The following is a 26,501-nucleotide window of genomic DNA, read 5'->3' as shown; positions in this document are numbered from 1 at the left end:
ATTTCAGCAGTTATAATGGTGCTATAAAGGACTAGTTAAGGCTGGAACAGCGATTTTCATTCACAGCAAACAAAGATGCATATTTTTGAAAAGAAATGCTTCAATTTTTTCTCTTAGGTTTGGATGACTGTCTTAAAGGAATAATCATAAAGCCAGATGTGTAACAAAGTGAGCATGAAACTCTCATCAAGTTAGATAACTGATTTAAAGGTAGAGGCTTATAATCATGAACATAAATGATTTTCAGGCTTTAATTTTAAATTTTTTGTTGTTGTATGTTAATCTGAAGGTACCTATAAATCAGTAAGAAAACATGAAAAAGAAAGAAATTAAGTATACCTTCAAGGTCACTTATTATGATATAGAGTTTTTTTTTAACTGGATCTCAACTACAAGCCAGGACAGAAAAATCTTGGAATAACAAAGTAGGACAGGGAGAAATATAGGTCTATTTTTATCGAAAGGGTTTTAGCAAGCACAACAAATTGTTCAATGTCAAGATGAACATGGGCCTCAGAAAAAGATTTTTTGAGAAGCAACTTGAGCCAAACAAAGCAGAGAGCAGGTTAGCAGGAAAAGCAATAGAAGCCCTCGTTCAAATTATATCGGCAGCTGTGACGGAATGACACAACTGCCATTCTCAAACGCTGGGGAGGTAGAAGGTTTTGATAGATCCTGCACTGCCCTGAAAAAGCAAGTGATGACTGGGTCCACAATACATGCTTTGTTTCACTCCTTGTGACAATAACCCCTGCCGTGAGCTAGTGCTTGAACAGATTACTGTAATGTGCTTTAGATTCTGGGGCCCTCCTGAATCTGAGAGCAGTGCAGAATGCTCTCATCTTTGCCAAGTGATGCTTCATAGAATGGACACATCACACAAGCATCATAAGCATTTCAGCAGATTCTACCAAGCTTTTGAGTGAAATTTATGCTGTTAATTGTAAATTATGAGTGCTGTAATAATTTGAGACCTAGGCTTTTTTCCCTCTCTGTCAGCCACAATTACGATTTCTGCAGAGAGAAAGCAGTGCAATGAAAAGCAAGTGGAAATGAGAGGCAAGTTCTATTCAGCCAAGAAACTTCACTTGAAACTCAGTTTTTCAGAGTGCAGAATCCTGAGGACACTACAGAAATCAATGTTTCCCCTGTATTTTTCCTTCAGATAATGGGAAAGGGAGCAGTATGAAGACTGATTTTTATATAATGATATATTTCTTTAGGAATGATTTTGTGCTTTTCAGATAGATGGCAAGATACAAGATGTGAAGCAAGATGCAAACAGAAATATTTTATGTTCTTAAGGAAATATACTTATTTGAAGTACAGAGGAAAAATTATAAAAAATATATGTGCATATGGTATTAACATGGACAGATTTTAAGCTGTTTTATGAATAACTGTTGTATTAACTCCACTCCATAGACTCAGTCAATCTTGAATTGGACACCTTACTACTGTGATGTGTCCAAACATTACAATACTTCATTCTGGAACAAATAAGTACCAGTTATCAATTAGTATTTTAGCTTCAGAGATAAGCTACATAGGTGGATTTTAAACTTCTCTGGACAACACACTGGATAACAATAGTGAGGAAAAATTAACCTTTACTCAATTTTAATTGAGTATAGCAGTAGTTAAAATAATACCTATCAAGTTTAAGGGGAAATTTTGAATTATGAATAGCTATTTCTAACAAAACATCGGCATTTCTTCCCACTGGTGAAATATTACGTATTCTATGCATCTGCTTTTTTTGATAGAACCTGGTTTTGTTGCAGATCTGATTGTGTGCTTTCCTGACAGATCTATTGGTTGTCACCTTCTTTATGTCACAAGGGAAAACAATGAGGTAGAAAAGTGTATACATAAAGTAGATTTATGGCTAAAATATATTTTGGGACATACCAAACAAAAGGAAGCATATATTCAGTGGAGAAAAAAAAATTTAAAAGGAAACAAAAATGCACCTAGGGAAGAAAAAGAATGTCCTTAGAGAGGAGATTGGCAAAAAAATTTAAAAATAACACAACTGGCTTGAGGAACAGAAAGGCTTCAAATTACCCTTATGCCAATCCATCACTGGTGCAGGATTTGACAATTAATTGTTTGGGAACTGCTGAGTTAGACTGAACCAAGCAAAGACTCCCTACCAATATGATGTGATAAGAATACCAGCAAAAGCAGAAAATGGACTGGTTGTGAATCAGACTGCCTATCTAGTCTTCAAATCTACATAATTTTTCTTTCTTCCATTTACATATGCTTTATCTGTAATTTTAATGCACTTCTTGATTTTTGGAAACCTTCATTATACTCTAAGGATATGGTAATATTGTATTTTATGGTCTCATAGCTATCATTCAGGCCACTTGGAAGAATTGTTCATTAAGCATCATGGAGATAACTTCTGGAGATCTAAGTGGCAAGCTGTCACGTTGCAGTGAAAGTGGTTAAAAAAAGAACATTAACTAGGTCAGCCCCAGAAAATGAGTTGTACAACTGTGCTGGTAACAAATAGAAAAAACCCGGTCTTTAATTGAATATGCAGCAATAGGAATTAAGTCCACAAGGAACATGACAAATTATGAACAGCTTTTTTGTACTATGGTTCCAATGCACCTACACTAAATAAACTTCTGATAAGAAATTCTGGTTTTCTCTTTTCATTCTTTCAGGACATCATGGTATTTTATGCTTTATAAGACTGGGGTATAGCTAAGTAGGATTTTTAGCTAGGAACGCTGACACTGGTTTATCTACATAGTACAGACATTTTCTGAACAGTGGTGTGAATTGTTAGCCTTGCTAAACAGCCTGGTTTTTTAAACAAAAATTACTCTCAAAATTGCAAGTTTTTGTTTCATTTAAAAATCAGATTGGGTGCATCCTTCATCTAAATTAATTTAGTAATATTCCAGTATGATGTTCTCTGTACAACTATTCCCTGGCAATTCCAGTACAGAAATACATTATGTAATACAAGTTGAACTTCACAAGAATCTTCTAAAATATAAGCAATATGGAATAAGTCAGTGGCCAAATTAAGAAAAAAAATCAGAAATCTTTAATGTTATACTTTTATGATATTAATTCCAGTTCTTTTTAATATTCATCTAGTGTGATTCCTTTTGCCCATCACTGGATATTTATGCTGCAATCAGTTGTCTGAACGATCTTTATAATGAGAGAGAAATACATTTTTATATTAAACATCTACCAAAGAATATGAAAAATTTCCTAGAAATGCCCATTTCTGTCTGATGACTAAGACAGTAGCCCAGACATCACATTATTTACTTTATGGGTATTTGAACACTGGTGAAATGAAAACCACCACTGTGCTGACTTGCACCCTATGATCAATCCCTCATTGTCTCTCTGATGTAATCAAACTCCTATTTATACTGAAAACTTTTCAAGAGCTTGACTAATTTTCAGTTTGTTCATCATGTTTCTTCAGTACCTTGCAAAATGAAACTATAACTACAGAAGTGAATTAGACATACTTACCTGACTAGTGTTTCACATAGGCATGGGAATGTGCTCAGTTTTGTTCCAGAAAAATAAATTCATTATGCTGTGGGGGAGAAAAGCTTAATGCAGGCCCTTTATGGCCTACATGGAAAGCTAATGTTCTTTTCATTGAAATGAAAGAAAATAGTGCTGTGTATATCTGCAATTTTACCTATTAGAGCTGTTGCATAACCTTTCTGCTTCAGGAGTTTGGAAAAAGTTATTTCTTCAGAAGGAAGTCCCCCAGAAGAGGCAGAAAATAAGAAGACACCAACTCGTGAGAAGGCAGCCATTCCTAAGTACAATAAAAATGAGTGAGACCACAATAATACAAAGAAACAATTTCCATTCATTAGTTCTGCCTGAACTTTTTTTGCTTTAGGTGGTATCACTTAAATGACATAATACAATCAGACATTAAATGTTTCAAGTGGAAGATACAATCATCCATTTAGCTGAGTGAGGTCTTTTCTGTATTGACACTAGAAACTGAGACATGGAGAAAAAATTCTCAGCTTATAACCATGGGGCCAGCCATCACATAAACAGGTGCAGCCCTTTGTGTAGATTTCCTAAGGTATAGCAAAAGTTTAAGAAGTTAAGCTTGAATAATTTGTTTTTCTTGTACATGGGGAGGGAAGGAAGATGAGGACTAAGTGAGATCGTTCCCAAGTTCTACTCTCAGAATTTCCACTTTCCTCATATGTGGTTTTTTACAAGCTTTAAGGTTTTTTGAGAGAAGGCACATTGAAATAGGGCAGTCTTACAGCTTGGCATGTAAATATCATGAGGTCAGAAAGAGCAAGGGAGAATCTGATTCTGTAAATAGAGTAGCTTGGGCTGTCAGCATTGATGGGGAAGAACCAGTGTTTCAGTGGCACAGACACATCATCCAATGCATGCAGAGCGAGCACACTAAAGGAGCATCAGGTACTGGCTAACAAGACAACATCTAAATAAGGCACAGTAATTTCTATATACTAAGAGTCTGAGACACACAAATGAGCTTATAAACTGCTCTCAGGATGAGGAACTTGAGAGCTCAGGTTCATGAAAATTCGATTACTAGGATTCCAGACGAGAGCTGGCACTGAAAACAGACAGAAGAAGAAGAACAGAGAATGTATATGCAAATCTCTGCAGATATATCTTCAGGAAGTCTAAATCATGCAACTGGATGATTACAGTTCCCAAGTTAACATGACTGATGTAGACAAGCAGAATCCTTACCCAAGTATCCCTTGAGGTTACATGAGAAAAAGACTCGTTAGACTGGTTTAATAAAGAGAGCTCAACCTACCCTTCAAATGCTGACTTCAGATTTTCACCCCAGATAGTTTTGCTGATCAACACTTCAGATAGCGTTAGTCATATATTTACCTATATTTTATTTATTTATGTTTGTTTTTATGTATTTCAAGCTCTTGTAACTGAAATCAGTGTAATTCCCTTAAGTTATCAGAATGAAAGTACAGAAGCATGATTTCCTTTTTTTTCATCATTACCTTTCTCTGAGTTTGTGTCTCATCCAATACTGCATTTTGGAATCTTTTTCTTCAGCTCTATTAGCAGGAATTTTATATTTCTAACATTTTTTCCACATCATGATTCTAGTGTCTTCTATAACAACCCTTTACTAGTTCTTCACAGATATTAGGAAGCAATCCATATTTAGAAATCTTGTAATTTAAGTAAGACAAAGTTCAATTTTTGTACCTACATGGAAATGATTAGGTATGTCTGAGAACTGATCAGTGAAGAAAAAAATTAGTTCAAGTGCTAATTTTTCAGAAATAAGAACAAGGATCATAATGGAAAGCGACCTGTGACTTCACCTACAGTAAATATTAATAGCAATATATCTGTAACAGGTATATAAAATTTTCCTTTGCAGAAGAATTTAATGGAAAATTTAGCAAGTTATATTAGCTGGCACTTTTGCAGAAGCTTGTTACTTGATTTGAATGAGCACTAACGTATCAAGTAGGCTCCAGAGTCTTGCTTTGCTTTCATTCCCAGAAGCAAGGACAGGATGTTTTATCACTAATGAACAAGTGATCTGATTAATGTATAATGATCCTTGCTAAAAATGATGTTAAGGGAATGTTAAAGTTGCATGACTAAGCACTGAGAGGCTCAGTCCCAGAACACTAAAATAAACAGACTAGATCTTCATTGACTCAAATAGGCTTTGGATCAGGTACTTTAAAAGTAAGAGAAATTAAATGCATGTATTCACAGGATACTTAACACTGTGTATGGGTAGATATGGAACAAAAATAACACTTTACAGAGATGAGAGATTTTTTGCTCTCTTCTTCCCAGTTTTAAGGGCAACTTGAATACCTTAATGAACTGTCATGCCCCTAGTTCCGCCCCCCTGCAAAAAAAAGAAATCCAAAGCCAAAATACAAACCCAACAATTTGTCTAAACAAAAACGTTTTGCAGAAATAGAAATGTCTGAGCAGAAGTATTTACATTGGGTTCTTCCACTGAGCCTTTCTAGATGCATCTCTGTGATGTTCAATACTTGTGCTGCCCACCAACATGGTGGGAACAGCCTGAATGCAACTGTGGAGGCAGGCGAAGAGCCTGGGGTCATTGAATAGCGGAGGAAGTTGACAGGATCACAGAGAATCACAAGATATGCTTAGTTGGAAGGGACCTACAGGGATCATTGAATCCAACATCCAGCCCTGCATAGGACATCCTCATGAGTCACACCATATGCCCTGGAGTATTGTCCAAACACTTCTTGAACTCTGTCAGGCTTGGTGCACACAGCACTCAAGGTGAGGCTACCCTCAGAGCAGCACAGAGAAGTTCGGGACAATCTCCTTCGTTGTCTGGCTGGCAGTGCTGTGCCTGATGCAGTCCAGGACACAGGTGGCATTAAACAACCACAGTCAGATTGTTTTGTCAGTATTTAAAGAAAAAAAATATTTTACTCACTAAAAAACCTTTATCTTTGTGTCCACTCTTCTGAAATGTGAAAATTCCCCATATATATGAAATATATCAAATGTAGACCAGCTCTGCTGAGCTTCATCAGTCACTGAAAGGACTCATCATTTATCATTACTCAACCCAGTAATGATCAACAAATCAAGAAAGGCCAGACAAAAAACCTGCATACAGTTTACTGTAAATAAAATATTATATTTATATATAAATAAAGTAATGGATTTTACCTGATCTTATAGGATATCTTCCTGTCAGGAAAGCTGCCCTACTTGGAGTACAAAGTGGGGATGCTGCTATATGCTGAGTAAGTGTCACTCCTTCCACTGCTAGCCTGTCAATATTAGGGGTTCTGGAAAAACACAAGCAGGTGAGAAAAAATACACAAAGATGATTATTTGGATACAGGCATGGCAAGCCCAAGGCACCTGAGGCAAGAACTATCAGGAAAATATAGTTAATATTTACTGTATGTAAATTATCAAAACCATGCTGGGGTTGCAATTCCAAATACTATCATGTCAAATATTTTTACATTAGGCGTCAATACTGAAGAGAGACAATGTGACATTGCGGCAAACATCTTTTTCCCCACTTTCATCTATTCTTCATGACCGGTGCTAAACTGCAACATGTGGACATATAGTATTTTAACCCTTTTTAATGTGTTCCCTGACCAGAACTGTAGTTTTACAACCTTTTTGCTTCAGTAATGAGGGCAAGAGAGACTAGAGAAAGGTTGTGCTTCCTTACTCCCTACTTGGTGTCTCTTCCGTCTCTACCCAGCAAAAGCTTTTTGGGGTAGGGATAATGTTGTGTGGTTCTATCAGCTATTAGAAGAAATTCAAATGATTATGACTCTGTGTTATGCTCTATATTAACAATATCTACATGTCTGACATGATTATGTCTGCTGTATTAGACCCAGGGGCACAACCAAGCTTCCATATCTGCATGGGAAAGTTGTCTGTGACCTGGCTCATCATGCAGATTAAAATTGGTTCCTGAAGGAAAAAATCCTGTATCCTTGGTTCTACAGATAAAAATTACTAATGCAGACTGGCCAGGAGCTGCAGCATGCTCTAATAGCTCTCTGACCCTGGAGATTAATGACCGTGACCTCAAGGCACACCAGTGCTCCCATCATCTAAGTCTGAATAGTCAGAAACATTAATTTTCCAATGGACTTACTTTCTATCTGTCACATCACCTACTGATAACAATCAGTAAGATGAAAATTCATCGTATTCCAAAAATCTAATTCTGAATTCTCCCAGCAGAGAATATAGATCTTGGAGTTGTTCTGGTGCCTGAGAGGGGAGTGATCCAAGCATCAGTGTTGTATATGTTTTTCCCCGTTAAAAACCCGAAGCTGTAACTTGATTTTTTTTCTTTAAGAAGATTTTACTTCTAACTAACATCAGCAGGAACAAGAGCATTTAAAGTTTGACAGAATAGTGCTTTTAGTCTGCTTTTATTCAACTTTGCCAAAGACTTTGCACCACTGAAACACAATGGCTAGATATCACTTGCTCTGTTTACACAACCATCACATCTAAGCTGGTAGCAAGAAACATCCTGCGGCACACTGATACATTATTCAAGTATATTAGCATTCATTTTAATTAATATAGTGACTACTGTATGAAGATAAATTAAGGACATATCAGCTCTTTATTTGCAATTAGTTAACAACAAGCTTGTCCCAAATCATGAGTGCTTCAAAATATGTTTAATTCACAGTACTTGTGTCATATATATTTTAGAAGAAAATTGTTGATTATATTTTACTTCTCTAGAGCTATCCTTATTTGGTTGGTTCCTCAATCCCCTGTTTATAATGCAGCTTTTCACCAGGATAAATGCATTAGCTAAGTCTTTGGTCAAAAAAAGAAAATAAAGATTGAATACTCTAATCTCTGGAAAACTTATTAACTTTGGTTACTCAGAAAAAAATAATCAAACCTCTGAACGTCCTGGCATTTTTAATTTTACAAATCCATTGAAAACTAAATATAAAGCTATGACTCTGCCAAAATATCATCCTACCTTAATGTCCTGTTCCCATAACATCCCAGGTCTCCAATACCAAGATCATCAGCCATCAGTAATATGATATTGGGCTTTGAAAGACTGTGTGTTTTGACACTGTTTATGGTACACTGGCAAATTATTAGAAGTAAAAGGAGGGCCATCTTCTTCCTGGTGTGTAAGAACAGGTGGAAAATATGATAAATAGACTGTTAATCTAATTTGTTCTTATTATTACACTTTGCATAGTAAAAGGAAAAAAGAAATATTGCATACTTTTAGTTGGCTTTTTTTTCTTGAGAGTTTTTAAAAACATTTTCTCTCTCATACTTCTTAAAAACAAAAATGCATTTTTTAGTATATGGCTAATTTTTCCTTCTACTCCTTTACACAGATAAAGCCTTTAAATAAAGAGAAATAAAGAACTAGGTACAACCTCAGTGGCAATTTTGCATACACACATGCACTATACATCCATAAATCATAAGAGTTAACAGTGCTTGGGTATTTTTTGTTGGTTGTGTTTTGTTTTTTTGGTTTTGCTTTTTTTTTCTTCATTGTTTGTTTTTTGAGTGTGGGGGTTTTTTTGCTTGTTCTTTTTTTGTTTTTTGTTTTTTCTGGCTACAAATGTGATTTCAGGAACACAGAATCTGAAATCATTTAGGACCAAAACCTCCAAGGCTCACTGCAGAAAAAATAAGTTAATCAATTCCAATAATGAAGTAAATGACTGAATTTCTCTTCAACAATGGGGAAAAAAAATCCAGCAGAAGTTTCTGGAAAGGAATAAACATTATGGAAAAGAGGGTGAAGAGATGCACTATGAAATTATTTTAAGCAATTTTTAAGAAAAGGCTCTTCACAAACATTATAAATATCAGGGTCTATAGCAAAATCAATTAAAAATATTTGATATAATATCACAATGTTCTACAAACAATGCTCATGCCATATCGAACCTTAAAGAGGAAGAAGGATGTATTCTACACAACACAACAAATACTTTTATAGTAAAAGAGAGTATTTGAAGATGTACATGCTATGAATGCTATTTTACCTAAATCAGAACTTGTCATATCTCTGTTTTAAACTGCACTGACCATGCCCTGGCTGAAACTGAGTGCCTTTAGGGTAATGGACTGTGCCAGGCATGCACATCACAAAGAAGAGAGACTCTCTTTTTTGTCTAGTAAGACTCCAGTCTTTTCTGGATGCAGGCAGCCTTTTTCAAATGCAGGCAAAGCATCAGTCACACCTGCACGCTGCATTATTCTGGGACAAGAAGTAAAGTGGAAGAAACCAGAAATGCAGAAATTTGTAAATGAAAGAGTAGAAGAAGGAGATAGAGACAAAAATTTCCAGAGAGAATGGGGATAGCAGGTCAAGAAAGAAAAATCTTGTCAATCAATGAGTTATGGTAGATAAAAGTAACTGGAGAGAAGATAAAGAAGTCAAAACTGAAAGAGCAGGTACAAAGAGACTAGACATCAAGGGAGACATTCACAAATCAGTGAGGTGGGTAAAGGTATTTGTAGAGAAGACAAAATAGGCAGAAGTAGAAGAGTTTACTCTGACTTTAATAGCAAGAATGGAAGTTGAGAACCAGCTGGAATGAGAATTGCAGGCAGAAATGAGGAGAAATAGAGGAATAAAGAAACTGGAAGGGATGACAGTAAATAGGAAAACAAAACTGAGGAACAGAGGTGAGAGAGAACTGGGAATGTCTGGGAGGAAAGCGCTGAGGAGTTATGATTAAGGTCAATGAAGAGAACTGATTGGAAAGAACCTGGGAAGATAAGATTTGGGACTAATATAAGTGAGAAGAGATCAAAATAGTAGGGATCAACAAACACAGACTGGGACTTCTGATTCCCAAACTCATTATTGCTATTCTGTCAGAAAGTATAGGTGCAAAGAGGACTCTAACTCTTTTAGTGCCTGTTCACATATAGATAAAACACTAGTAAGTATATTAGTTATTTTTTACTGCTTAAGGTACACTTTATAAACACTTTGGTGACAATAGTTCTGGCTTAGACTTCAGCCAGCAGCACGTAAAGACCCCAGTGTTATCACTGCAGTATATCATTATCTTGTTTATCCCATGGGAAGCAATATACTTCATTTCAGACATGGAAAATAAATACACAAATAGTAAGATTAAAACTGTAAATGTATTTCTGTATAGGATGCATCTAACTCATCCTTCATCAAATAACCATACTAATGAAGCTGTGTAGTCCCTACCATGGTGCAGATTTACCTTTCTTCCCTGAAAGGATAAACAAACATGATTTGCTTCCCATGCATTCCAAGAGAACAATTAACACTCAAATTGACCCAAGAGGACAAGAACAACCTGCTGCCAGATCTTATGTTTCTACCCCACTGTTCAGGCTGCAAAGGTCTCAAAGGCCAATGGCAATGGGCATTTTGAAAAAGAAGACATTATATGTTGGTGACATTATGTAGAGAGTTGCATGGATGCTTGCAAGGAGTGCAGAAGGTAGCCTCATTTATTACCTCCATTTCTCATTTTGTAAATCAGCCAGATGTAGCATTATTGAAGGTTGTCTGATACAATACTGCTGGATACTTCTCCACTCTGATGTAGTATCTGTAGATACTCTCACATATTGAGCTATTTGCCTTCACCTGATATCATCACCTGAAGTGAAATCCACAAGGAAACAGGAAAAAAAATAATCCAAACAACTATGATTTCTCTGGTGTACTCCTTCTGCAGCAGATTTTCATGTGTCTTGAAAGGATGTGCATAGAAAGCAAGAAAAATCAGATGGATGAAATGGAGTGGAACAGACAACAGCAAAGAAATTCAAAGGAGCTATGAGCAAAGGATGTGAGCAGAATGAAGCTCTGAGAATGCTGACGGCTGTCTGTACCACACCAGGTTTTCTCCTGGTGAAAACACAGCCATGTGTAGACCTAACATGAAAATGATAACACCAAATCAGATGAAGCTTCCAGCTAACTAATGTTTCCTCTCTGTCCAGAGCCAACTCAAATGCTTAAGGAAAGATTGTGAAAAACTTGGCAAAAAAATTCTTTTACTAGCACATCCTTCTAGCTTTTGGCAGCCGGCATTAAAGGAATTTTGGAGAGGAGAACATTGTAATGAATATCTCTCCATGGACCTTTTAACCTTCATGGATTTGTTATAGTCTGTTTTGAATCAATTAACTTTGTTTTGGTTTGGTTTTTTGCATTGAACCAATTTGATTTAATTTTTTTACTTCCGTAACACTCTTTAGATGCTCCTTCAGTAGGTGTTAGCTTTGAAGGCTTGTGTTTCACATTCATGTGGCAACATTTTTCCGTTTTTTTTGCATGTAGGGCACGTAAGTGCAAGTTTTAACCTCTGCTTCACTTTCCCCATGATATAATACAACTAAAAGTAGCTTCTTCCTTTCTAAGGTGGCTGCTAAGCTGATTAGATTCAAGAGGTGCTTAATCTCCTACAACAATAGCCATGTAAGAATTTGTGTTTCACATATCCTATTTGAACCTACAATAATCACTGTATGGGAACACATAGAAACGCATACATACACACACAGACATTGATGTGTACATACACATGTATGTGGGGGCATATACACGTCCTACTTTTTCTACGTATCTCCAAATTGTAATTTTGGGATTCTAATATATATTTTCTATTAGCATTAAGAAACCCCAAAGTATAAATATGCAAGAACAAATGAATGAAAGAAAAGCCCCAGACAGACACAATCCACTATTTCTTGATATTTCACATGGATTTACCAAACACTTCTTTTAAGTTTTAATTTTCTTCATTAAAAAATGCTGGTCAAAGAGTTGTCTTTTTTTTTTTCATCCGGATAACTGACTCAAGATATGGTTGTCAAAGAATCATAGAATATCCTAAGTTGGCAGCCTACAAGCATCATCAAAGTCCAACTCCTGGTCCTGCACAGGACCATCCCCAAGAGTCACACCATCTGCCCAAGAGCATTGTCCAAACACTTGCTGAACTCTGTCAGACTTCGTGCTGTGACCACTTCTTTGGGAGCCTGTTCCAGTGCCCAACCACCCTCTGGGTGAAGAACCTTTTCTAATATCCAACCTAAACCTCCCCTGACACAATTTCAGGCCTGTCTCGCAGGTCCTGTCACTGGTCACCACAGAGAAGGGATCAGTGCCTGCCCCTCTGCTTCCCCTCACGAGGAAGTTGTAACTGCAGTGAGGCCTCCCCTCAGTCTCCTCCAGGCTGAACAGACCAAATGAGCTCAGCTGCTCCTCACACGGCTTCCCCTCAAGGCCCTTCACCATCTTCGTTGCCCTCCTTTGGACACTTTCTAGTAGTTTAATGTCTTCCTTATATTGTGGCACCCAAAACTGCTCCCAGCACTCGAGGTGAAGCCACCCCAGTGCAGAGCAGAGCAGGACAATCCCCTTGCTTGCCCAGTGGGCAATGCTGTGCCCGATGCTCCCCAGGACAGGGTTGGCCCTCCTGGCTGCCCGGGCACTGCTGACTCGTGTTCAACTTGCCATTGACCAGGACCTCCAAGTCCCTTTCCGTAGCACTGCTTTCCAGCCTCTCATTCCCCAGTCTGTACATCCAGAGTTACCTCATCTGAGGTGCAGAATCCAGCACCTGCCCTTGTTGAACTTCATATGGTTGGTGATAGAGCCAGCCCTCTAATTTCTTGAGATCTCTCTGCAGGGCTTCTCTGCCTTCGAGAGAGTGAACAGCTCCTCCCAATCTAGCACCATTGGCAAGCTAGTATACTTTCCGGTCCTGCATTGTTTATGAAGATGTTTAAGAGCACTGGGCCTAAGATGGAGCCCTGTGGAACCCCACTAGTGACAGGCCGCCAGTCTGATGTCACCCCATTCACTGTAACCCTTTGCACCTGACCCATAGGCCAGCTGCTCAACCAATACATGATGCGTTTATCCAGCTGTGTGCTGGATAATCCTTATCCGACTACTATAGACACATGCATCTTTACAAGAACAATTATATGAAAGTCTTTCAAACATCTCAACTGAATCATCTCAGCATTTTTATTAACTTTGATTAAGCAATTTATCTGTAAACTACTCTTTTAATGTAACAGAACCCTTTGGGAAAATGCTTAATATACTTTACCCTTGCAGGTATAGTATTTCTGATGAAATAAGCAACATTTAAAGATACTGATCTCATTAAAAAATGTGCTATCCTTAAGCAGTATGCAAAAAAAGAAAAAAAATTACCTTGCTTTACTGAATGCTAGAACTCAAAAAATTTCTCTAAGAGCCATAAAAAATCACAGTGTAAACAAACTAGAGACAACCCTGCCCTCCATAAGATTCTGAAACAAGGAAATTCTTCAGCTTAGTGAGAAACAAAAAAAAAGAGTAAGCTTTTAAATTTTAAGAAATGGAAAAGTGAAATTATGTACAATTGATAATTTGCTGGTATCAGTTTAAGATTTTCTAAAATCTCTCAATTAATTCCTCTCTTACAAGTTGATAATATCTGCTGAACCTTTGATGTCATATAACTGCTTTTCTGAATTTTTTCCTTATATGTCAGTATGCATCTTAACTATATATATATATGAAAATCTGTATTTAACTAATTAAAAGTTGTCTCATTGAAAGACAGAAATTTCACTTGATGCAAACTGGGGAAAAACATTAGAACAAACAATCATGTTTCTTAAGTGCAATTAATTACTGGATCTGAATTAAACAGAGATGAAGCCACAGAGCCCCTTAACAGACCTAAGTTTAGTTTAGGTATCTTTTTAAAATGGTCTCTCAAGAATTTTCTACTTTTGTCTCAACTAAGTTACAGAACTTAACAGCAGTATTAATAAATAATAGACATTATTTCTGGTAGCAAATTATAACCTGAATGGAATAAAATATAATCGTTTGTGATATAATATCATTATTTTATTTGTAATAAAAATCCTGTATAATTAGATACACATATTAGAGCACATACATTTTTTACGCCGCTACTGTTTCACAATATTCCCCATTAGCCAAACGCTCACTAAAAAGTTTATTTTGATTATGGGCTCTGATCAGCAACATAAGAGAGATCCTGGAGATAAAACAGGTAGTCATCTTATTTGCCAGTTATGTACTATCCTCAGAAAGAAAAATCTTTTCAAAAAAAAAAAAAAAAGCTAATAATGAGTAACTAACTACTGTGTCTATGTCATTTCACTTCCTGGAGACCAGATGTAAGTACTCAAAACAATCAAAAGAAATCTTTTTTATATTCTTTGAGGGCTTAGCTAAACTCATCTGTGATATTTAGCTTACTTAATAGTTTTGAAAGATGTTGAATCAGGGTTTTTTTAATATACGCAGATGTTGACTGAAATCACTATTTTTGACACTGCCTTTTTCAAGAGTGTCAAATGGACATGAGGAAGGACTTATGTGCCTAAAATTTTGCACTTTAGTGTTATGCAAGCAGATAAGGACTGTGGATTTCTGCAAGACTGCGACTCTTACACATGGAATTAACAGTTTGGTTACATCCATATCAACTGGACAACACAGAAACCACAGCTTCATCTCACTGACTGGTTACAAACTCTTCACCTTTGCCTAACTACAGCCAAACTAGTCTCCTTTGAGTTTCCATTCATATTCATTGCAGTGTTTTAAAAAATGTTTAAATAAAAGTTCTAATTACAACTAATATTGGACTAAAAGACTCAACTCCACCAATACACTGCTTTCACAGGGACAGTGCACAGGTCTGAAGGTTGGTATTTAAGTCCTGCTGTAAGTCGCTGAAGGGACAGTAACACAAATAACCAACCACTTAACACTGAATTTTATTTTCCTTCAATTTGAAAGCAGTTTCTAAACCCTTTTCACTGAAATGGTAGCCTTTGAAAGCCTATGAGGGGAAAACATGAAACCTAACAGAAAAAAGCCCCAAACAACTCAGCCCCAACCAAAACCCACCTCTCTCCCCTGAGTTACTTAGTGGAATCCTCTGGAGTCTGTCAAGATCAAAGCTTTGGATTTTATAACACCATATTCCTCTACCCACCATCACTTTTTTAGACAGAGTGGTTTACCAGAGAAAATTGCAGGGAAATGGCCAGTTAATTTTTCTTTGCTACACAAAGCTAGCAAGGAACACATCAATAAAATGACCCAGCATGTTATGCTATTTCCAAAACGATTATTCATTTAAAGAAAAAAGGCATTTGAATTAGATTGTTCTTAAAGTGTTATCATTTTTATACCAGTTCTATTGTTATTTATACTTTCATTATGATAACACATAAGAACTCTCAATACTGCTGATTGTACCAGATAGAAAAATTAAGAAAAGGCTGAATTCAACCAATACTGATTTAGCCCATGTAGAATTTAAGTACCTATATGGCCCATAGCAAATAGGCACTCATAGTGCAAACCAATCCATGTGAATGTATTCATCTTTAAATTAGGCATTTAGTCTGAGCTAATTATCTAAGCTTTCTTTTTAATTAAGAGGAAGATACAGGCACCTTAAGAGTTTCTTCTTAAGACTGGTATAATAAAATGGTGGAAGGGATGCTCATGACCTTTCTTCCACAGACTAGAAAGTCTTAACACCTAGTTTAGACTAGATTTATACAAAAGGAATAGTTACATGAAATAAATTCCACCCTGATGATGGGTTGCCTGTATGCTCTCAGCATGAAATATGAAAAAAATCCCCTTTTTGTAATAAACAAACATGACATTTTTCAATTAGTACGATGTGCTCTACCAACCTTAGTGGTGTAACAGTTTCTTAGTCTGTGAGGAGTAATTCCTACTACAACTCTAAGAACTAGGGACAAGTCCTCATGAGTATTAGTAGCAAAATTTTTCTCCAAGGGATGCTTTTAAGTACTTTTCCTTTCCAGACTGCATAGCAATATGAAGAATATTCCATCTTAAATATTTTATTCTTTCATTACTCTGAAACAAAACAGACAAGAATGATCCATCCAACAGCAATGATTATTTTATAGGAATACTGGTAATTCTCTAATTGAAGTCAGCTATAGCCAATATATGTTTAGGCTACCATCACAAGTCTGATTGGAAAAATAAACTTTATTTTGACATAGTTCTGAAAGAACAGAATTTATTCAAGCTGGATGATATATCAAGGAAGCTCTTGTCAGAGGTGACCAGCCAACAGACTGTAAGCTCAGCCTGTCTACTCCCTGCCTCCTTTCCTATGTGCTGCACACACAAGGCAACCAAAACAGCCTGTCACTGGCCAGTGATCGCTAGATCCTGTTACTTTCCCTCGCGAGGTCCTTGTCACAGAAGAAAAATCACTTCAGTTCCTGATAAATAAGAAGAAGTCTGTTACTGTCCATGGGCACTGTTCAGCAATTCACATGGACAGCGAACATTTTGGTCATGACACCACTCACATGTATAAGCATCCTACATGTTCTCCTGACCCCCATCACACAATGGGAAATTCATTCATTCTAAGCATGGAACAGTGATGCACATGTTTGTCCTGTCACATAAGAGGTAGAAGAACAGGTAGGTTGTTTTGGCAGCAGAAGGGCACTCCAGGGGATGCCTCTGTGAGAACAGACCAGGGGCTGCTCTGTGCTGAACACAGTCAGTACCCACCAGCTCTGCAATGGACCCACTGCGGGTCACAGCTGAGCCCATCAGCCAAGCTGGTGGCACTTCAGGGAAATGTATTTAAGAAAGTGCAAAAATACTGGGAGGGGGGGGAGGAACAGAGCCAGAAGGGCTGTGAGGAGCAGAGGGAGAGAAGGAAGAGGAGGAAACAACAGAAAGGCCAGAGCAGTAAGAAGTGTCCCACACTGGATCAGGAATGTGCCTAAAGGTACTGTGGTCTGTGGAGCAACAAGGAATGGCAGAGGGAAACAGCCAAGCAGTGACTTCAGCCTTGTGTGCCACCCAGTGCCTCCCTGAAGGGACTGTGCACAACCTGCAGCAGTAACACAGCAGGAGGAGATGTCTGGAGTGAAGGTATGGAGACTAGGAAAGTGAAAGAGAGGAAGCTGAGCCTGGGAAAGTGGGAGGAAAACTATTATTCCTGCAAGATTAAATATTTGTCCCTTTTTTTGTTTTGTTTTGTTTCCCAATACTCCAACCAATTAAATATTTATGCTACCTATCAATAAATTAAGTTGTAATCCCCAAGTGGTTTTTCCTATGACAGTGATTTTTCTGTCTTTATTTCACCACCATTTTTCTCTCGCATTCCTACCAATTTTTCCCCATATCCCTGGGGAAGGAAGGAAGTGAGTGAGCAGCTGTGTGAGTTCTTGGCTGTTAGCCAGGGCCAACCCACCACATTTCAAATTAAAAGGAATAAATGGATCCAATGACAAATTACTTTCATTGGTTACTCGTAGCCAAAAATTTCTTTGCTGTTATTGAATCCATCTAGATTCTAAAAGTGAACTTTTACCAGGGAGAGAAATGGCAAAGCTTAAGCAAAAAATAACTCGACACCAACTGACTTATGGTGTTGCTGCTATAAGCAAGAGGCTCACAGGACATACAAAAACAGCTTCTCCTTCCTCTTAATTTGCATGGGTAAGAGACATTAAAAATAAACAAGTAGTGGCTTATTAAAGACCAAGCTCCTTCCTTACAGTTTCTAAAACCGGAAAAACTGGTTTATGTTACTTTTGTCCTACAACTAATATTCATGGAATGGCATCCTCATTCTGCAAATAGTTATGAATGAAATTGTTTGGAATTTTTTTGACAAAATTCTTTCTAGAAGGAAAAAAAAAGTGGTTTTAAACCAAAAAACGTTTTTTCTTTTTTAAATGAGGCAATTAAAAAATGACATTGTTCTCCCTTACTTTTAAACATTAAAAATAGCCTGTTTGGCATTTACAAGGTGAAAACAAACCACTTTTTTGTTCTTTTGGGCTGGGAGATATTTTTACTGCATTATTTTGACTTGAGTTAAAAGATTAACTCTCAAATTACCCAAGTCTTAGGATCTAATGCAAAATTAAAACAAAGATAATAGCTTTATCAATTCAGGATTTCTATTTTTCCCCACAAATAACATAATGAAAAAAGAGCTTCAGAAAAGCGGGAGTGAGGGGGGGGACGGGAGGAAGTAAGATGGTAAATAATTTTCTAGCCACATTTAATGAAGAGATACTCCAGTAACATTAATCACTAAACAACAAAAGCATGAAACAAAGCTTAAAAATAAAATAGAATCATTGCAAAACAAAATTGAAAACAATGTGTAAGGAACATGAAATTAGGAGGTCTTACAAACCAGGAAAATGCTTACCCTAGAAAGAACATTTATACAATTAGGAAAAGAAGGACGATGAGCTGCACAGTGGCTATATAGCAGCTTGATTGGAAACTACACAGATCAGAGTCTGCTAAAAAGTGCGCCAGACAAAGGGCAAAGACATTTACAAAACAAGACATACACATTAACCTGTATCCTAATTCCAAAGATTTGATCATTTACTAATTTCAATAATCCTATAAAAGAATAACTGACTTTCCCATCAATAAAAAAAAATTGTGACTATACTTACCTTGGCAAAATATTTGAGGGATAGACTTTAAACATCATAGGATTAGGTGAAAATTAAAATGAATATCTTAAAATTAAGGATACCTGAAACAGTAAATAATTTTAAGACTAAAAATATATGTCTACAGTACAAGAAGAGGCTAAGTGGATCCTTAGAGACAGACAGAAAATAAAAATACCTGAACAAACAGTGTAGAAATGCATATATTGTATTACAACAATATAGGAAAAACAGCAATGTAAGCCAGAGGTATCCAGGTTTGTTCTGCCCTGTGTAAGTAGAAAACTCTTGCTACTTCCCTTCCTTCCTTCCCTCCCTTCTTTTTCTCTAGTTCTATACTCCTTGCTTTAATAGGAACTCTATGAAACTTGCAAATTCTTGTTGCTAAAACAGAACCGCATTTTTTTGCACGTAGGCGCTCAGGCAAAATCCCAACATGACAACATGAAAATTATAATTAGCTCAAAACTATAGCGGTTAATTTCATTTTCACCTTATTTTGTATGACATTTTAAGATAATAAATAAATCTAAAAAGTATTCAGCATTTTTCTATTTTCTTATGGCACACCTTTTCTTGTGGTACAACAGAATTAGCTTCCATTTAACATTTGAAAGTTTCTCAGTAATAGCTCCAGGGGTCTCATTATCTTTTGGCTTGGACTGGAGCATGCTGCCAGTATTTCTGAAGCAAATAATATGCTTTTCCAATTGTATGAGAATGTTTTTAAATAAGATTTTAGGAAAGGATGTTTTCCTTTGCTTTGTGCCTTTAGGTACAACACAACCTTATGTTTTTAAAGGATGGATTCTGTTCATCAGTGAGACAGAACACATCAATTCTTCTGTCAAAATGCATTTTTTCAGGACAATAGTTTACTGCTATTATTAGACAACTGCTATACTAGACAACATACCCAGTCATCTATTATAATAATATAGGATCTGGAGATGGGAGATGTGATGCTAAGAGTTACTCTCTTGTAAGTGACTAATTGTAAGAACTTCTAATTTTCTTCATCATAATAGTCAGTTCTGTCAGCAGTGCAGAATATAAACAATACCAGAGAAAAACAGATCTGTTTGAGCTCTGTACCCTAAGATTTCCTTACGAGTTTGGCTGATCAACTGATTCTTTAGCATGGTAGACAAAAAGAAGAGGCCATTTTTGCACCAAATTTGAAACATTTGTCCAGGATGCAAAAAAATCCAAAATCAGTTTCACTGCATACCTGAAGCTGTTCAAACTTGTATCTTCACAGTCCAGAGTGCCATAGGCACAATTCTTTTTAAGCACTTCTTAAAAAGCAATCTCAATTGTCCTGTAGTCCTCCTACTCTCCACTAAACGTCTCACCTAAACTAATTTTTTTTCATTCCTCCTCATCCACAGTCTTCCACTCATACAATCAAGAAGCCACCCCACAAACTCTTCTGCAAGCCTAATCTTTCTAAACCATGCCCTACCCTATTTCAAATTCCTTCTTACTCAAGAATCTCCTATCAATGTGCCATCGATGTAAACTGAGGCTGAATACCTTTTGAATACAGTGGCTCAACTCCTCCAAATCTGCTTGCCCAGGTGCTGCTATTGTCACTGCCTCTCTAGCACTAGTCACTGCTCAGTGCTGCTGTGCCTCGCTGCCTGCCTCCTCCACGACTTCCCTCAACACAGGCTCCCACGGGCCAGCAGTACACAGTGCTCCCTATTGGTGACTGGGGCTCTCCCTGTGTTAGCGCAGCCTCAGCTGTTGGTCTGACAGGGCTTTAGCACAGATCATACTAAAATCCACCTACAGAGCATCCTAAGGGAAAAAGCAAAATACATGTTTGTGAGAAAACAGGATGTGTGGAATACATATTATTAATGAGTCATTACAAAATTGCATAGCAAGCAATATGTATGGTCTGATTCTGTTCCACCACTTGTTTTGGTTATATAGGCTTCTCCTCTTTCATCTTCCTCCTTCTTGTCTCAGTATGGTTGCTCAAATGCAGGTTTTTTTGTTTAAGCCTGGCAGATACAACCTATCCAGAAGTTATGTTTTTTTCCTTACCATTTCCCTTTCTCTATTACTCCTTGCCATTCTCCTCCATCTCAGTGTTTCCTCTTGCAGATACAGTCCCCTCAGTAGCTGTGTTTACTCCCAGTTTGCAAGTTGAATGGGGCTGAGGTTACAAAAGAAAATATTAGACTTATTTAATATCCCTTTAAAAGTTACAGTCAGGTCTTGCAGGCTTCCACCTTTGAATTGGACTTTGTCAGATTACATACACTGCACATGAACCAGAGTCACTTCAAAACTACAAGCTTATATCAGAACCGACCCCCCTCCAAAACAATTTAACAATTCATTTCCATCTGATCTTTGAAACAGACTCCATAATCAAAATTACATACACTTTTAACATTACTTTTTAAACAACCAGAGCTTAAGTGCTAAGAAAAAAACTTCTGTGGCACAGCTGGAAAATCTTCTAGTTCATAAAGACCCTGCTTTCTATTTTCTTCAAAATGCTTTCACAATTCAAGTAATTCTTATGCTCTTTTTAATCTGTTCAAGGTAGGGAATGTTCTACTCCATTGCAGTACGTGATAAAGTGCATTCTGTTACAAAATACCTTGCCACTATAGTTGATAGTATCTTATAGACATGAGTATATGGTTTAAGCAATCTCTTTTTCATTCTAAAAAACGCACTGTATTAAGTTAATGCAGAAAAGACAACACTAAATATGTTATTATTTCTCATAATTGCTAACTTCCTGCCATGAAGAATTTCTTTGAGCTGTGAAAGAATATGAACTCCAACTACACATTACCCCAATTTACAATTAAACTATATATAAATGACAGACTTTGGGGCAGAAAGGGTGTTTTACCTTGCAGAATGGAATTGTTTCAGCTTTTGCCTCTTGTTTTCAAACAAGATGGCTGTGGACTTATCAGTATATGGGTACAAAGTCCAGTCATGTAAACTGAAACAGAAGGGTGGAGAGGAAGAACAATAACACTGAAAAATATAACTCATACAAGACTGACAGGATTTCTTGGTAAGACTCTGCTTCACTAGTACAAAACAATCTCAGCATATTCTCATAATGGATATATATCCATAAGCCTAACCAAGGTGCTTGTTTTAGCTTGTTACTGAAGACCTCCCGTTAGACTTTTTCGTGAATTAGCACTGTATTTTTGGAAAACAAAGGCTGTGCCAGAATCTCAGGTACATTTCTGCCTTCTGTACACATGGGAAGCATTCCTACAGGATATCTACATAGCAACTTTGGACAAACTGCACTGAAACACCTTTTAAAGTATAATTTCAGATCAGTGTTTTTTCAAACTTTTCCATTGGAGGCATAGAATATTTAGAGATTATCTTTTTATAAATACCATACGCTATAGCCCAAACTAGTTTGTTTAATATGCATTGTCTTAGAACCTATATGTGCTCCTGGAAAATGACTGCTCCCAGAAAGCCCAAGGATCCTAACATGAAAAATCATTCACTAAACTTCAAAAAGTCCTAGCTAGTTGACATATTACCTTCCTTCTCGGCTATTGTCCTCCTCACCCCAATTTATGTATTTCACAAGGGAAATTTGATCAGGAAGAGAAAGATGGATGTCCAAATATGTGTGACAATCACTGCTGATGTAACTTAACAGAATCCAAGCCTTACAACTTAAGTATGAAATTTTACTTTTCTTCCAGGCAAAACCTGGAAGCTCACAATGACTGCAAGAAATCAAATTGAACCAAGATTTTTGAACAGCTGTCTAAATGCAAAGTTTAAATTACATTTTTCTGTGGTTCAGGAAATCATTACAGCTTGTCCTGAGCTTTCTCCTGCATTTTTCCTCTATTTTAAAATAACATTCTACTTTAACAACTTGGAAAGAATTTTAAATTACCAACCTTTTCTCTGTGTCAAATACAGATAGGAAATGCTAGCCCTGCCTTAAGCCTTTGAAAACCCTGCACTATTGTCTTGCATTTATTCAAAGCATTAAAAAGTGAATATAAAGACAATTAAAAAAAAAACTTGTCTATCTCTCTAAAATAAATAGCCAATTACTTTTTAATGTCTTTGACTAATGATATTTTTAGATTAATAATATTTTAGAAGGTACTTAAAAAAACCCTGTATATGGACAAAAAAAGCAGTGCTAGAGATACAACAGATGAGAAGCAACACTCACTGGCAAAACACCATTTCTTGTGTACATACACTGCAACTCTTAAATGCATAATAATAACTATTTACTTACAGTAAATTTTATTTAAACAAATTATTATTAAGCAACTTTAATTCAAAACCTTGTGATTATGTAAATTAGAAGAAAGTAGTGATGAAACAAGAATATGTATGACAAAATATAGATAAAAAGAATGAAAAGCAGACTCGTCTGTGCTAATTAGCATGACAATTCAAGGCATTTGATATGGAAAACCAAAATGCAGTGTATAAAGATCTATTCATTCTAACTATAACTATGCAAAAAATTACAATGCATTAATGAGTGAAAAAGTAAACATCCTCTCCCTCTCATATCCAACTTTGAGTACTGAATGAAGACTGAATAGAGGGGGTTGGTTTGTTTAGGTTTCTTTTCCATGTTTGATTAAAAATCACTAAGGAGTGCTAAAGTGACAATTACTTGCTGACTTCAAAGCTTAAGCAGGAGTGAAAAGTTGAAACGTCAACAGGGAGGCTGCATTTAGCTATGGCCAATAGGGTACTATGTTACCCAGTAATGTATTCTCCAATGATTTATGCTACTTAATGGATTATATTATCCATTTTGACCTACAGGTGTTTTTGTGGTTTGGGTTTCTTTTTCCACATGGACATGAACAGAGAGTCCATATCTTTTCCTTCAAAATATGTTAGAAACATTACTTTTTAAGGTATTTTGGACTTATGGTCCCAAATGGGAGTCCGTATCTACCTATTTATTTATGAATGTTCATATTTATAAGAGTTCAATTCATTGAATTGGTAAAGGAAATTACCAATTTCAGTTTGGGATGAAAAGGAGGAAGAAGGATGCATGACCCAATTTATTGGAATTTAGTGGTAAGGCAGAGCTGCAGCAAGGCAGAGCTTTTGTTTCAGCTCATCAAAACATCTCTGCCAAAGCTTTAGAAGTTTAGGATCCAACTTTACTATACCACTAAATGTTCATCTACAAGGTATGGTACAGTGTCTTTGTAAAAACAAAACATGATACACCGCGGCCTTACCCTGCCTGGATGCTGGCGCACATATAAATGCTTCTGCTTCCACATAAATCTAATACAAACTTGTATTTTACTTAAGATTCACATGAAACATACCAGTAACAGAGCTAAAATGAAAAAAAGGGTATCTGTTAAACTTCTCTTATCATAGTGAAACCCAAGGAATTTGACTAATTTCAAAGGACATTTTTGAAAGACACTTACCCAGAATTAAAAGATAACAGTTTTGCTGTTCTAGGGACTTTATACAAATTGGGTTATTGGATTCTAGAGAACATTAACAAATCTTCAGTGAAAAAAGATGCTTAAACTTCATTCTTCAGCTTAGTCCAAAAACCAGTGGCAAGTTTCCCTCTGAAAATTCTGTAGTCATGTAGTTATCTTGATAGAAAGTCATTATATGAACTTGTGAAATCTGTGGATTGCAGAGGACTTTAAACAGTTCTGAAGAAGTCCCAAAGGCTTTTATACATGGAACTCTATGACACTATCTAAAGGTTTTGGTGGGTTTTTTTTAATCATGGTTGTGATTAACTTTGGTTAAGACTTACATATGGGAGTTTAGCTGGAAGAGTGTGTTGGCTATGCCATGCAAGAATAAAGATTCAGGTTGTGTAGTCACTATAACTATAGTTTCTGACTATCAAATAATACTGGTCTAAGCTACCTCATGTCATAAACATAACAGGATTTTTAAAGAAAGATGGGTTTGAACAGGTGGGAAAAATATTATTCATTTGATCTACAACATAATTTGCTTTATTTCCTGGATGTGATGAAGTAAGAAAAAGCAGATGGATATTCAGGTCCCCACACTTTGTCAGGTTCTTCGATCAACAATCATCCAAATACTAAAAATAATTGAAATCAGGCAAGGTTTTACTTTATTTCCACACACTTCAGAAAGTTTTGGTGCAAACATCACCCTAGATGATGCTGGTAGAAACTCGGTGACAAAAATGGCACATACTGAGTGAAGCTCTATGCCCCCTGAAGCCTGTAGGCTTTCCTCCATGCTCTGCAACTCCACAATACACACTACCCATGCCTCATTTCATGACCACAACACAAACTCAGTTTTGGGATGGCACATTAGGACATATAGCCATCTTAATATTCAAAGTCTTGTTAATAGCTTTTGGAAAATTGCATTAGTCTAATTTTTCCAGATGAGAGCATAATTATTAGCATAAAAAGGCAAAGTCAGTGAAAAACAGATTATGGAGCCAGGCTGTCAAACATGGTAATTAATATAATACTTATTCCCATTTGATTGTAGCAGTCACTGGTCTAAAGGACACATACAACATTTCTAAACCAGTGATACAACAATTCATTCTGTAGCACAGACTCTTGCAGATATCTGCCTCATTAGGCTTGCAAGATAGTAGTTTTTCATACTTAAAAATGCGTAAAAAGATTTTGAACTGTATGAAGAGGTAATAAGCTCTTAATGGGATAGAGATGTTGTCACTGATCTCTTTCAGTGAAGTATGATACTGACTCCTCTTAATTAGTGAAACTAAATATAGAAGTGAACCATAAAGAAAATTTTAAATTGGACAAATAGCAACAAAAGTTTTGAGCTTTTGGCTTGGTACAACATAGGTAACAACCTGACCAATCAGCAGTAAAAACCAAACTATGGCAAAGACGGTAATTCAGCTCTTATGTTAATTCGAAGGTGTTGGTCTATCTGGGACTAAGAAGGCAGTCTAATGTTGCTGCCTGCCCGAAGGGGCTGCCCTCCCCCCCCGGGGACCTGCCCAGGCAGGTCTGGACCTGTCTCTGCCATGTGCTCTGAGACCTCCTTTGTTCCCAGCGGGGAAAGTTGAAAAAAGCACTGACTCTCCGGAGCAGTGTCCGATTGGCCAGTTATCCCCGGTCTGCCCCCTGCCTTCCCCTCTCCCTTCCCCCGAATAAAAGAAAGAGCCCGGAGGGGCCCGCCCTCTTTGGCTCTGCTAGCTTCTGCTAACAGCTTCTGTGTGTCTCTGTCTCGGGACAAGAGCAATCTACTGGCAGGATTAAAGCATAGAGCAAGAGCTGTATTTCTACCTCTTTGCTTCTGCTCTTGATATTAGCTTTGCAGCTATCACTTGCCGCTTTTCGGAGCCACCAAGTCGCTGGACTGCCCGTGCCATCTCTCTGGGCAGCTCAGGGCTTTCCAAGGCACCGAACGGT

The 26,501-nt window shown here is 36.9% G+C and overlaps 1 protein-coding gene across 8 annotated transcripts in view; it reads right to left on the bottom strand.

Moving 5' to 3' along the window:
* Nucleotides 1-26,501, bottom strand: part of STS (steroid sulfatase) — a 113,323-nt gene that overhangs the window by 79,605 nt on the left and 7,217 nt on the right. For 2 of the 8 annotated variants that reach the window (XM_032100582.1, XM_032100583.1), the window contains 5 exons: nt 21,130-21,241; nt 11,036-11,180; nt 8,531-8,683; nt 6,712-6,833; nt 3,692-3,814 (listed from right to left, as the gene is read on the bottom strand). In XM_032100582.1, the coding sequence (XP_031956473.1) occupies nt 3,692-3,814; nt 6,712-6,833; nt 8,531-8,683; nt 11,036-11,073 (436 nt within the window). In that variant the 5' untranslated portion in view covers nt 11,074-11,180; nt 21,130-21,241. The other 6 variants (XM_032100587.1, XM_032100588.1, XM_032100584.1 and 3 more) reach the window with 5 other exon arrangements.

This window comes from Corvus moneduloides, chromosome 2 (genome assembly GCF_009650955.1).
Source record: "Corvus moneduloides isolate bCorMon1 chromosome 2, bCorMon1.pri, whole genome shotgun sequence".
Taxonomy (NCBI): Eukaryota; Metazoa; Chordata; class Aves; order Passeriformes; family Corvidae; genus Corvus; species Corvus moneduloides.
This window is presented reverse-complemented; position numbering and strand designations above follow the sequence as displayed.